The 14643-nt window shown below is 38.3% G+C and overlaps 1 protein-coding gene across 3 annotated transcripts in view; it reads right to left on the bottom strand.

The window, feature by feature from the left end:
• GULP1 (GULP PTB domain containing engulfment adaptor 1) overlaps positions 1 to 14643 on the bottom strand; it is a 159127-nt gene that overhangs the window by 74772 nt on the left and 69712 nt on the right. For all 3 annotated transcript variants that reach the window (XM_081934176.1, XM_081934178.1, XM_081934177.1), the window contains exon 3: positions 10310 to 10371. In XM_081934176.1, the coding sequence (XP_081790302.1) occupies positions 10310 to 10337 (28 nt within the window). In that variant the 5' untranslated portion in view covers positions 10338 to 10371. The remainder of the gene's footprint in view (positions 1 to 10309; positions 10372 to 14643) is intronic.

Raw genomic sequence — 14643 nt, 5'->3', positions numbered from 1 at the left:
AAACAATTTGCAGGTAGGTGCTTTCAGTGGGTATTTCTGGCAATACATTTACTTTAGAGAGACCCATGCTCATCTTTTTGCCAAGGCTCTAAAAGCCTTATCTTCCATGTGCAGAAATCTGCTTCTTATACAGAAGGCTAGCTTTTGTAAACGGATTTATGTGGCAGCTTATTAAAATGACAAAATGTTGTTAATTTAGGCACTGGCAACAGCTTGTTGGATTCCTTGCTCATCTGGTTGTTTAGGGCTAGAGTCGGATTTTTAAAGAAATCTGTATGTGTAACAAACTCTCACAGACTCAAAAGCTTGCACTGGCAAAATTAAGTATGAGGTAATGGATGAATTTATACGTAGAAATACCTACAGATGAGATCCAAATTAATTCCTTCTCTTTGCTGATACATGAATGAGTCATGCAAATTATCTTCTATGCGGAATGTGAAGGATATATAAAATACCTAGCAAACTTTTGAGATTTTGAAAACTCTGGATTAAGCAGAATCTTCAATATTCTTCTTAACCTTCAATATAAGGATTAGACACCTTAGAAACAAAGTAGATAAAATATAAGGTAAGATAAGGTCAAGTAAGGTAAGATAGGTTAGGTAAGGAAGAGCTGCATCCCATTGATCTCTCAAATAACTTAGCATCACATTTTCTGAAATAATATCCTTTCTTGGAAGGTCTCTTTATGACATTGAAGATGATAATGGGAATCAGACAAATATGTCAGAGACCAAGAAAAGAAGACAAGAATAAACAGGTCTCAAGAGGAAAACTTCCTTAGCATCTTTCACAATGTGCATCACATTCAGCCAAATTTTAATTCTTGAATTACTTGTGTTTCAAAAAATTTGTGGGTTTTCCACAGCCATGTTGGATCTATTCCAAATGTCCCTAAATGTTCCAAAAATATCCCATGCAGCAAAACAGTGGCTGAGTTCTCACCTAATACCAAGCCCTTTTGACCAGAGTTAGTGTAATGAGTCACAATGATTTACATATTACACTAAATTATAACAGCTGGTTCACCCAGAACAATATGGGAGACACAAAGAAACCATACTACAGTATGATATATGAATCCCAGTACCGCCTTATCTCAGGAAGCCAACCCTCTTTCCAAGTCTTCATCTTTCCACAGATATAAAAACTAGCAAGGTAAAGGAAAGGTGGGACGGAGTCAGAAAAGAATAGTATCAAAATGTTGCCAACAAGCTTATTTATATCTCACATATGGTATTTGGACTCTTCCATAAATTTGGTTTTTATGAAAATGGTCAGTACAATTGTGTACTATCTCCTTCAGCTTGTCTCCTCCAACAAGATCAAACAATATTTAGGACTTTCCTTTAAACAGACTGCTATCCAGTGCCACTGGTACCTCCTTTCATAACTGAATGATGAAAAGGGCATGGATAAAAAGGGACTCGCTCTCCACAATTGATAGTTAAATAAATTTCAGGACAGAGAACATTCCAGTGCTATTGTCATCATAGGAAGACTCGCCACTCTAGAGAAAGTCTACCAGATGGCATTGAACAGTTTTCCCTAAGAAGAAGCAGGACTATTAGCACAGAAAATTGTTGTAAACAAATTTGTTTAAAAATATTTTTATTTCCTGGTGACTTTTATCTTCCCTTTGTATTTCAACTTGTTTTCCTTTTGGATTGCTGTTTTAATCCTGATTATTACTCTCTGTAAACTATCTCCAATAGCCTATAGGCTTTAGTAAATATATCAGTTAATTACTCTTGAATAGGCTTTTTTATCTTCATTTCTAGATTCATCCCCTGGGAAGAGAAGTGTTCTTTTAAAATTTTAAACTCCAGAGCCTATTAGTTCCCTAAAGTGATACATCAAGTACATCCCCCCCAAAATTAGTCTGTACTTCTGAAAATTTTATTACCAGCCTGTACAAACACAGCTATATTCCATACTTTCTATTGAAGACATCCTATATATTCCTTGCTTCTTATATTAAATTGTAGTCACTGTGCCTTATTTTCACAAGTTTCTATAATTCACAATCACTGTGCTACAGATCTTTTCAAATTTATATCATTTAAAGTTGGAGATTATTATAAGAGTTGTAAATGAACTGATTTTCTTCCACTTAGTTCTGACCTTGCATGGGATTTCAATTTTTTCAGGCTATGCCAATCTCTAACAGGTCAGTACATCAAGTTATATTTAATGTCACTGCATATAACTCCTACATTATAAAATCCAATATGAGTGCAATTTCTGCCTAACTAAAAAGATACCCTCTTTTTTTTTGGGGGGGGGGGGGGAAGGTTGTTTTATAGCCTCCAACATCCTGCTAAGCCCAAAAGCATTATTAAGCAATGTAAGATTATTTCATCATGAATGCCTATGTCCTTTAGCTAATTTAGCAGTTTTGAACTTTCAAAGTGAATCTTTGAATGCCATAAACTTTAAAAATAGTGGTGCAAAATTAACAGCCTAACCAGATAAAGGCAGTCCCTCCTACCATAGTGTGGCTAAGCAGGCAAGAAAAAAAATGTGAGTGAGCTCTGGCTCATGAGTTGGGTTGGGTTGGTTGCTGGATTCCAAGCTCTGCACATCTTCTAATAACTCCACGTACACTGCTTGTTGATATATTTCCATTTTTTATGGCAAAGCCAGCCTTTTAAAGATAAAACAAATGCTAGAAATACTAATATTTACAAAGGAGATGAACACCATGGTTACTCCCCCTTTTTTTCTAGCACCTCAAGATATGTTGCTACAACTGCAGTTCCTGCTATTTTAATATCTGTTTAGCAATCGAATAAAGAGGAAACATTACTACTAATTATGAACTGTGTCAGGGATCCAAGCAACATCCCTAACAAAAAAAAAAGTCACTGAGACTTGAGTTTCCTCAAAGTTCCATTTTATTAGAGATGTCATATTGGCACATCTGGGAAAACCAGAATCCGAAAGCTTCCAGGTTTTCCCCAACCAAATGAAAGTCCAGGTCCCTACCCAACACCCACATATTCATCATATGGTCCAATCAGGCACTGTCCCAACTGGAAATGCCTTCTATTCACATCATTGCAGCTACAGAGCAAGGTGTCCTTGACTCTCTGAGAAATGAATGTTATTTTGACTATATATCTCCCATACTCCATGTAATGCCCCCTCCCGTTTTTCCACAGCATTACATGGGGCAGGCCTGAAGGCCCAATGCAAAAGATGGCTTTCAGGCCTGACAAGCTGTTTTTTGTAAGTGTTTTATTTTGGCAGAAGCTATAAAGAAAGCTAACAGCTTCGGTACTGTTTTCCTCATTATTTTTTTACTTAGAAACAACATTTATGAAAACCACATGCAAACTGAGCAAATAAATTGCAGAATTTGCACAATATATAGCCACAAAGCAATGCTAGGAAATGTTGTGTTGAACAGGGTTCCCAACAGGGGAACTTTAGATTCTCTGTTCCATCTGATTTTACTTTAAGATTCTTTCAATTCAAAACAATAAATGTGGCAAACTGCATTTCCAAGAAAATATCTGAAAGCCACCTAGACTCCAGGGGCATTCTTTTTTAAAAAAAAATGCAGTAGAGCAAGCTACATAACTTGTTTGCTTGGAAAAATGCCACATTACCTGCCCTCCCACCAAAACATAGTGGGCCTGGGGTGCTGGACAGCTCTTAGGAAGGACAAGAAGCAAAGTTATTTATTAGATTACTAGTCCATCCTCTACTAAATGAGTATTTTATCACTGGACATGTTCACCAAGGCAGTCATTTTGTTAGAGTGCCTATGGTCTTTGAGTTATGTCTTCCAACCCTCAAAGGCTGGAGATACCTAATTTAGAATATCTAAATCTCCTGGCCATTAGCTCTTAATTTTTGCACTGTGTTTTTAATTTTATTTTTAAAAGTAAGCATACCCTTTTCAAGCTATGATTACAACGTATAGCTTATTCATTAGTTGAAGCAATTAATTGCTTATTCATTTCACTATTTAACCATAAAATTCAAAACAAAATTGCATTTTCTATTTGAGACATAAAAGTGGAATGTTTTTACCATCTTCTATTATTAAAAATCAATCCTTATATCCATAAAAGTAAGCTCTGCCTTGGGGTTGAGAATGCTAAGATACCATTATATAATATGTCTTATTTCTTAAATTTGGCATATTTGCCTTGGCTCAAATTTGGTGTCTATCTGTACCTCTTTATGCAATTATGTTTTTTTTATTATGTACCTTTACTTTTTACTTCCAGGCAAATAAATATCTTCTAAAGAAGTTTGGATTTGGTTTATTGGCCTCCTCCCTCCTTACGCTTGCTTTTGCAATAAAATGAAATACCAGGATAATATTACTATAACAACCACCAAGTGAATACTGTACTTGGCATAGTGCAGATTTCATTTTGTAATAGGTTAATTGTTCTTTAAATTTTTAATATACAATTTAGAGTTGTAATACAAAATAATGCCTAAAAACCATTCTTACTAGGGTTAACTTTTAAAATATTTGGTTTGGTTAGCTGATAAATAATTTATGACTTAATTTTTGTGTTTTCGTTGCCCTCTTCCCATTCTTTTTCTTCCTTTTTTAATATAAAATCTATGTAGGCCTAAGGGGAAAAAGACATAGTTAAGACTTTTTAAACTTTGTGCTCTACCTAAAGGAAATCAAAATAGGCATGCAGTTATATATTATCATCTTCATTCTAGATATTGAAGAATATGCTTTATCATTCTCCACATTACTACTGCTACCACCACCAACAACAAATAGCATCCAAATGAACCTGCAAGTGCAGTTAATATTACACAAAACAGAGAGCCAATTTCATTTAACACAAGGGTGTCAAACTCAGATCCAGCCTGAGGAGCCATCCTGATCTATCCAATGCGAAGAGGAAACATTGGGCCAGCATGACTTCAGCCCGGTCTACCCAGTGTGAAAAGGAAAGATCAGGCCAATGTAGCTTCAGCCGGGTATACCCAGTGCAAAGAGGAAAAATCAGGCCAGCATACTTCACCCCAGTCTACCCAATGTGAAGAGGAAACATGTCATCAGTTTGGGGAGTGGTGTCAAACTGGCCACGCCCACACAGTTGGCCACACCCCACCAGTTAGCCACACCCACCCAGTCAGCCACATATGCCCGGCCCCCCGAGGTCAACCACAGCCATGATGTGGTCCTCAATGAAATTGAGTTTGTGTCAGCGTTCTAAATGCCATGCATGAAACCAATCAGAGACCAAGGCAGAATCATCCTTAAAGTTCCAATTTAATCATACAGGCAAGTTAGCACGTCTATGGAATTCCAACTCTAATCTTCTTCCTGGAATTCAACCCAGTTGAAAGTTCATGATCCCCACACCCACAAATCCATCACATGTTCCAATCATCATCTTCCACGCTCACATCTGCACCCCTCTGCTTCCGGTCAGGTGTCGAGGTGCGGAGACAAAAGATGACCTTGAGCTTCTATAAAAGAATGACAACAATACATTCCACAATCCTACTCCTTTCTATTCCCCCCTCCCAACTACTACACTAATGAAACAGCATAGGAAAATGAATAGAAAGTGTGGCAGGCCAAAGATCCTAAAAGAAACATAACTACAGGCCTGACAGGCGGCCTCTCCTCAGAAGAAAAATGTTTCCTATAAAGAGAATAACATAAAAGTTATCATAACAAAATTAACCACCTCTTCCTCCCCCAATGGGACCCTTTGACTTATTAGGAAACTTCTCATGGAATTGCTTTACTAACTTCTCCACTTTTAGGTTCCCACTGTTCACCCAAGTAGCTTCAGACTAAGGGTAATCCTTCCAGTGCACTAAGTATTGTAAGCGACCCCTATTCAGCCTGGAGTCTACAATTTTTTCCACCTCAGATTGTGTTTCCCCTTCTATCACTACAGGAGGAGATTGAGCTTGGGTGGATGCTCTTATGTTAGACCCAATTACTGGTTTCAACAAGCTACAATGAAATTCTGGGTCAATTTTCCCTAGACTTCTGGGTAGACTGAGTTGAACTGTAACTGGGTTAACTTTCTTCACTATTGGGAATGGACCTAGAAATTTTGGACCCAATTCCTTACTAGGCATTTCTAATCTTATGTATTTGGTAGATACAAAAACATTGTCTCCCACTCGAAAGGGGTTTTGGAGCGAGCAATGGTTCTCAGCTTGCTTCTTGTAGGCTTCTGCCGCAACTGCTAGAGCCTTCTTCGTACTCTCCCATCCATTCTTTAGCATGTCCATCCATTCATTCAAAGACATGAGGAAGGAGGTTCTCTAGGCAACTCAGGCATGGCAACAAATTCCATGCCACTGGTAATCTGGAAAGGAGTTAATCCTGTGCTGCTGTGGACCGCATCATTGTACGCCACTTCAGTGAAGAGTAGCAAGTCCGACCAGTTGTCTTGTTGATAGTCCACAAAACACCGGATATATTGTTCCACCACCGCATTGGCTCCCTCTGCTGCACAGTTCATGCTGGGATGAACCTCTGAGCTCAGTTCTTGTGTGGACCCAATGGATCTCAGGACCTCTCTCCAGAACTTGGCTGTGAACTGGACTCCGCGGTCTGAAATGATCCTCTTGGGTACTCTGTGCAGGCGATAAATGTGTTTCACAAACATTTTCGCTAATTTGTTTGCGGATGGCAATCCTAAGCAAGCAATGAAGTGTGCCTGCTTAGAAACCAAATCAATAACTGTCAAGATTACTCTATTCCCACTGCTGTCTGGGAGTTCCACGATGAAGTCCATTGTGACCTCTTCCCATGGTCGGTTAGGGCTCTCTGCTGCAGGTGCTGCAGGTTCTGGGCTCTTGGATTCAATCATCCATGGCTGGCCCTTTTCCTCCTCCGAGGCCTCCCCCTTGGTAGGACTTTTCATCACCTTAAGTTGAGGATCCTCTTCCAGAGGTCGTTTGGGCATTTCCCCCTCTGAGACCTCTCCCTTGGTAGGACTCTTTGTCACCTTAAGTTGGGGATCCTCTTTCAGAGGTCGTTTGGGCTTTTCCCTTCCGAGGCCTCCCCCTTAGTTGGACTCTTTATCACCTTAAGTTGGGGATCCTCCTCCAGAGATTGTTTGCCCTTTTCCTCTTCCGAGGCCTCCCCCTTGGTAGGACACTTTGTCACCTTAAGTTGGGGATCCTCTTCCAGAGGTTGTTGGCCCAGATGACTCTTCTGTGGTGGCATCTGGGGCCCTCTCCTTACCGCCGTGGTGGTTGGTGCACACGTTTGTGGCATTGGGGCTGGAGCCAAGCACTCTGACGGTCTGTGGCCAAGTTGACAACAATGGTGGCATTTTATTGCCCCCCCTGAGGAACGGAACCTGGTTACATCTCTAAACTTCAGAACCTCATCACATTGGACTGCTCTCCACTTTGCAGCTTCCCCCTTGGTAAACCCTTCTTCCCTTGTGGAGATTGCTTCTCTGTAGGAAGGTGGGGTAAGAACCTTTTGGGACATTGCAGGGGAGACTGTAACTGGTGGGGAGGTCAATCCCTCGGTTGGCCACTGCCCAGTTTTCTGCCATAGTGCCATCTGCTGAGGGAGGGCAGGTGCCCACTGGCATTCCTTCCCATCCATGACCTGGGGTTAAGACCCATCCCGGGGTTGCCTGCTTCCCAGGTTGCAGCTCAACCAATGATGGCTGGCTAGGGGGGGGGTTATGTGCCAAGGACCCTCCTGCTGGCTTGGAGGAGTTATTGGCCAAGTAGGTGCCCTCTGCTGGCTTGGAGCATTTTCCCATGTTGATGGCAAAGGAGGTGCCCAGTGGCATCTTATCCATCCCTACTCTGGGAAGAAAACCCAATCTGGTGGTGCTTCATTTACTGGTTGCAGCCCAATTTGTGGCTGGCAAGTGAAATATGCTGGCCAAATCCCTTCTTGCTGTCTGGGTTGAAATTCCCATTTTGATAGGGAATCTGTCTCCCACTCAGTTGCAGTGTAATAAGCCATTGACATTTTGAGTTTGACACCCCTGATTTAACAGATAAGGTTCTGGAGAAGGAATCTTGGAAACCAGAGTTTTAGTTCTGGCTTTGGTGTGGTGGCTCAGCGATTAAGACACTGGGCCTGTTGGATGGAAAGCTGGCAGCCCAATTTTGAGATCTGAGTGCCACAGATCCTTGCCCCAGTTCCTGCCAACCAGCAGTTTCAAAGCATACAAATGCCGGTAGCCAGTAGGAATGTAACAGTGCTTTGTGACGTCATGTTGGCCACATAACCATGGAAATGTCTTTAGACAGCTCTGGCTCAACAGTCTTGAAACAGAGATGAGCACCACCCCCTATAGTTGGCAATAACTAGTGGAGTAAAATCTGCAGGGACTCCTTTTATTTTTAGGTGGCTATACAAATTGAATAAATGAACAACTGGCAGCTAGAACAAAGTCAATGGCAAACCACTTCTAAAAATGTTGCCACTAAAACTAACCTTCAAAGAACACCCCAACTGATTGACATGATTTCCTCTGGATTGTCTATCACGAGCTGCTTCTTTGAATTCTTGCAAGATTATAGCTATCGTCATAATGCAAAAAACATTACACTTACTCTAAAATGGAAGCAAACACTTTCAATCTACTCTTCACAGCCCCATCAGAGGAATAGAGAAGTGCATAAGCAGAAGGATTATTCCTGCTCATTTCTGACACATTAAGTATGAAACCATCAATTTAGAGGAGTAATAAATTATAATTTGGTGTAACTTGCACAATCCTATTACTTCTCCCCTGCTAGCAGAAGATGATAGGCACTTGCCTGCATTTTCAACTACTGATTACCGTAATTCATTATTCCATCTTGGTGAAAAGATTCTACTTAGTTTAACTGAATTCTGCCTCATCTTGGTTGGTTTCAGTAAATTTCAGTGAACTAGGTTTTGATCAATAAAATCAAGATAGCAACCATGAAAAACCTAAAGGGCAGATAGAGCTTTCATTGCACCATCATGGTTGCCTTGTCTTTATTGACCATGCTATATGGACTGCACTGCACAAAACCACAGTAGGAAATAGTGATAGTTTATACCAAATTGGATATTAAAAAAATATCATTCTGTGTACAAGCAGAAACTAAAGCAATGTTCATCTTATTACAAACTATTAATTGAGTGTTATAGTTCCAAATCTCAAGTCAAAAGCTTAAATCAGGACTTTGTCCTAGCTGCACTTTAGCCTAATCTGACATATAATATTGTAGGTGGGAGGCTCATTCAAAGTACTGTATATGGTGAATTCATTGGCCAGATATATTTTGAACACACATTGCCAGTTATATGAGAAAAGAGTTCCTTATTTCAGGTTTTTAATACTGTTCTTTAAAAAAGAAAATCAAGGATTTTTTCCCCCCAGCAAACCACATACAAGTCTATGAGTGTGTTTGTGTGTGTGTGTGTACACACATACATACATGCCTGTCATCACAGAGAAACAAGAAAAATGAATGTATCCATTAGACCAATATCAAGACAAGATTAACACTATACATGAATGAACTCCCAAATCAGCTCTGCATCGTCTTACAGAGTGTTGCCATGTAAATAGCTCATATATACCTGTCAGTATATATATATATTTTAAATAGCTCATGTGGTAGAAAATGCTTGCCAGAACTTCATTGTTCTTCAGACCTCTTTTCATAGATTTAATCTCAGTTTCTAAAACCATCTTTTTTAGGTGGTAAATCACTATTTAGTAACTGCTTCTTGTCAGGTGCTAAGAGAGTGGACAAATGATAATCATTTCCCTCATCCTCAATTGAGAGCTACAAGAATTTAAACCTTCTTGTCCTCCTGCTTTGGGTTTGTATTTGATACCTAGCAGCCACTGGAATCCTTTTGTAATTGCTTTAGTAGCTTTTCCATAATCTATTTATAAGAACTCTGTGTCCTTGAAACACCTATTTCCATTCTGACTTGTTGAGAAAAGCCTGAGCATTCAGACCAGAATATCTAATGGACTTTTTCATCCTTACAGATTTGGTCAGTCAATGAGATTATTAGGAGTGTGTGATGAGAACTCCAGAATCCCCTCACAAGTCAGGTGCATGAAAATGCTTACTTTTTTTCTCTTCCCCTTTACCCTGCCTCATTAATATAGATGATTGTTATATAGTTTTAGTCCACCTTTTAAATTTTATAAACCACTCCTGTTACCTACGGCAAATAATTAAATAAAAACTCATTAAGGCATTTTATCACAATGCTCTGGCCAAATGTCATTTCAAGTTTTGTCCTTTTGAACTTTGTCTTTTTTTTTTCAATGCTTCTTTTTTTTCACTTTTTCAGTATCATTAAATTGAAACTGCTTACCTTTCTTTCTGCTAAAAGCACGATTCATGATGAGAAATCATCCACTGTGCATATGATTTAAACTAAAAAACAAAACAAAACAATATATAAGTATGCATACATAAATTTTGATTTAAAAGTGACATTGATTTCACAATAGTTTATTTGCAAGTATTATTAGATTCATATTACATACTATGAAAAATGTCCTTAAAACAGAACTAATTAACACATATATTCTGCAATATACTTGAAATGCAATCTAAAAAAAAGTGCTAAATGCAACAAAGTCTCACTAATCTCTATTAGATTTACCCTACGGTCCTTGAAGATTAAATATATATAAAGGCAGATTGGATAGAAAGTGAAATTCTTAAATTTAAGACAATATCAGCACTTGAAGTTTTCAATGTAATTGGACTGGCACTTTCAGTACTCTCAGAAACCCATTTTCTAGAGATGGCTTTTGTTTTCTCTTGCTTTATTTCTGCTATGAAACATGATACCACAAATGAATTTTTGCCACCATATTCATTGATTAACTCTGATCACATACTGTAGGTTTAATTATAAATGAACCTTCAAATTAAATTCTGCTAGATTTAGTTGATTGTCTGGGGAAGTTGGTAGGAAAGATTTCAAATGGTAATCACATGATTGTGGGGAGCTTGGCAATAAGGCGTAAATGCAAATGGGTTGCCACGAGCTCAGATTGCAATCATTTGAACACTGAGGTGCTGCAGTAGCTGTAACTTTGGGCATGGATTTAAGTCTCTTCATTCATCACCATCAAGTGGTTGCTGAACAAATGGTCTTTAAGCAACAAGGGCCACATTTATATTTCCAGAGCAGCACAATTATTTATTAGTTTCGAACATACCAGTTTCTTAATGCAGAAAATGATGTACATATTAAAAAAAACATATTTTCAGACATGATTACAGTTAACAAACAGTATAAACAACACAATTCTAATGAATGGGTGGTGGAACTCCCAAAATATGGCAACTACAGGGCATCTCCTCATTGGAAGAAAAGAGATTTGAGATGAGTATGTTTATACATATGCATACACACACACACACACACACACACACACACACACACATCTCTCTCCAAGATAAGTAAATACTGATTGAATTTAGATAGATACACTGTAAAATCAAATAATTCATTTATTCGAGTTGAATTGGCTTAAGTCAATTTTTTTACTCAAGGTGAATTGATCTAAGTCATTTCTATAACATTTTACTTAAAATAAAACTTCAAACAAAACTGTTTAACTATTTTCTTCTATATTTTCCTGACATTCTATGTAGTTATCTCATACACAAACAAGTAAATGAGAAAAAAGAGAGTTTAATGACAGCACAACAAATAGAATCTATAGAGATTACCCATAATGCATGGAATTTCCCTTATTATTATTTTTTGAAAAATTAAAATTTTCATAATCAGAAGGGTACAGAACAATGATTCAAAGATAGATTATATATAATTGTGCACACAATAGAATTTCTCTTCTGCTCTGCTCTAAATTGCTACCCTTACACATTGTATGACTTTTTTTTAAAAAAAAAGATACTTTCATAAATAAAGTTTTGTCAATTCACATTTTTAAAAATGTTACTGTTTCTATTTTGATATGATAAACATATGACCGTGATGCCCCTAGATCAGAAAATTGTCTGCCTTTGCTTATGTGGTACTTCCTCCCGAAAGAAAGAAGGAAGGAAGGAAGGAAGGAAGGAAGGAAGGAAGGAAGGAAGGAAGGAAGGAAGGAAGGAAGGAAGAAACCATAAGGTTGAATTTTCTGGCTCATCTTCAATGTGGGAAATTTTTCTGCAGGACAAGCTGCATTTGCCTCTTGGCAATTCTTGGACTAATATCATCTAGTGTTTATATTATTAACAGTTTCACAGGTTCCAGAAACTGATTTATTAGGAGCTGCCAGAAACTTCCCTTCTGTAAGAAAGGCAACAGAGTATTCCAAGTAATAGCAAGAGCAGGAAAAGGAAAGGATCATGGGAGCAGAGCCCACATTTTGTCTGGATAATAATACAATTGTGTTAGTAATTGTGGAACTATCTTCCTTAAAACTGGCAGAAGATTTGAAGTAGAAAAAGTGAGATTCTTGATAACTCATCACAGAACACTACGAGGCTAGTGAGATGCATGCTGGAGCAAATTCTATTCATTCTACCATACAGTGAATTCAATCTGGGACTCAGCTCTTCATAAATCAGAAATAGGATATTGAGATCTATTGTTTACTTGTGAATGATTTATATTAGATTGGCAAGTGTTTTCACTTTGCAGAGAATTGAATACCTTGCCCTGGTGCACCTGTCTATAAATCCAGACACACAAACGTATGACACCACTCAGAGCAGTTTAAAATTGGACAAAAGCATAAAAATGTAACTAAATCAAAACACAAATAATATCTAGAGCTGACAAATGGAATAATTGAACAAAAAATTAAAAGGAAAGCAGAATAAGCAAACACATTATGTACATCATGAACAAAGCATTCAGTCTGGAAGGGTTCATCCACTTTTGATACCATTAATTATGGCATTGTCTGGACTGATGGGAATGCTTTGGATTGGGCAACACTGTTATGTGGCAGTTCTACTCTTTTATTTTGTCTCTGGTTTCAATCAATGTTAAGTAGGAAGGAGATTGAGTTCATGCCTCTCACTTGTAGGGTGCGTGTGAAATTATGGCACTTGTGGAGGGGGGTAATAGGACTTGATAATTGCTTGTTTAACATCTACATGAAACCACTCGGTGAGTCATCAGTTTGGGATCAAGTATCATTAATAGGTTGATGATGCTCAACTATACATCACAATTCCAGATGAAACAAGGGTTAATATTGAAGTCTGTCCCAGTGTGTGGAGACTCTATGGGTCTGGATGCAGAAGAACAGACATAATTTTGACAGAGAGGGGGTGAGAATATTTGAGCCCACTAGATCTAATGATTTTCCATTTTGGGGCTTGGATGAGGTTGCACATTCCTCATTGAACACTGGTGCACAATCTGGGAGTTATCTTAGACTCAGGTCCTTTCAAAAAATTGTAGCTAAGAAGGTCTTTGTACAGTATTATCTAGTGCACTCTTTCCTGGCCTGAGAGGCTCTTCAGATAGTTACGGTACCTCCAACTTTGTCAACTCTTGAATGGATTACTGTAAGACACTCTACACGGGGTTGTCCATGGAGAAGCTACAGCTAGATCAGATATACTAATGCAGGAAATGAAAGGTGTGACCTTATGCTTATGGAAGCCAACCACTTTGTAAGCAGTATTGGTTACTAATTAGAATCCAGATGTAATTCAAAGTACTAGTTATCACCATAAGTCTTCATGGCATAAGAAAGAGACTGGTTATTTGAGGGACTGCCTCTCTGGTTCTTCCTCTACATCCAGTGAGCTAGGAAAAGTCTGTGTGTTTGAGGTCTCATTAATTTAGCCATGTCATGTCATGGGAACCAAGCCTTTTCTATCATAGTGCCATAGTGGAATGATATCCTTCCAGAGATTCAGATAGATCCCACCCTGATGATATTTAGGGAGGTGGCTGTTCTCCCAGTACTTGCACATGGACATACCCTATCAAATGGTTTTTGTTGTTGTTGTTTAGATGTTTGCTCATGATTTTTATCTTCTTTGTTTTTTTAATACCTTTCTTATTAGACTGTAAGCCACCCATGCTCTCTGGGAATCAGGCAGCCTACAAATTCTACTAAATAAAGCAAATAATGAATGTACTTAATTCTGAAAAGGCTTGCAGCATGGCCGGTGCACCATCATTCAACATCATTCATTGCACCATCATTCAACATCATTCATTTTCCCAAATGGCATTTAGTCTAAGTCATTTGATAATCAAGAACAGCTGAGAAAACCTACCCACTATGATTAAGTTGAATAATATTTAAATATTAAATATTTATTTACTGAATCTTTTACTTATCTGGAAAGTTTGCAGCACTTCTTTTTTTAAAAAAAAACTTTTACTAAATATATCTTAAAGCACAGAAACCATACTGCAGTAATGACAGTTTGCCCATGATTATGGTGATTCCCTTGAAACAAGAAGGAAGTTTGATCATTATTTTTGTACTATGCAAACAAATTATCCTATTCAAATGGTGGGGGGAAACTGAAGATTTAAAAACTACTTACCCCAAACCCGGAGGAACTTAAATGAGAGGGCAGAAGGAAGGGAACAACTATGGGGATGAGATAAAGACTAGCAAATCAGCTACCACTACTTCTGCTTAGTGAAAAGCCAGAAGAGAAGGGGAGGCAGAAAGTAGAAACTGGGCAGTATTAGAAAAGGAA

The sequence above is a fragment of the Natrix helvetica genome (genome assembly GCF_964273705.1).
Source record: "Natrix helvetica genome assembly, chromosome: 1".
NCBI lineage: Eukaryota > Metazoa > Chordata > Lepidosauria > Squamata > Natricidae > Natrix > Natrix helvetica.
The sequence above is the reverse complement of the archived record's forward strand: the minus strand, read 5'-3'. Positions and strand labels throughout refer to the sequence as shown.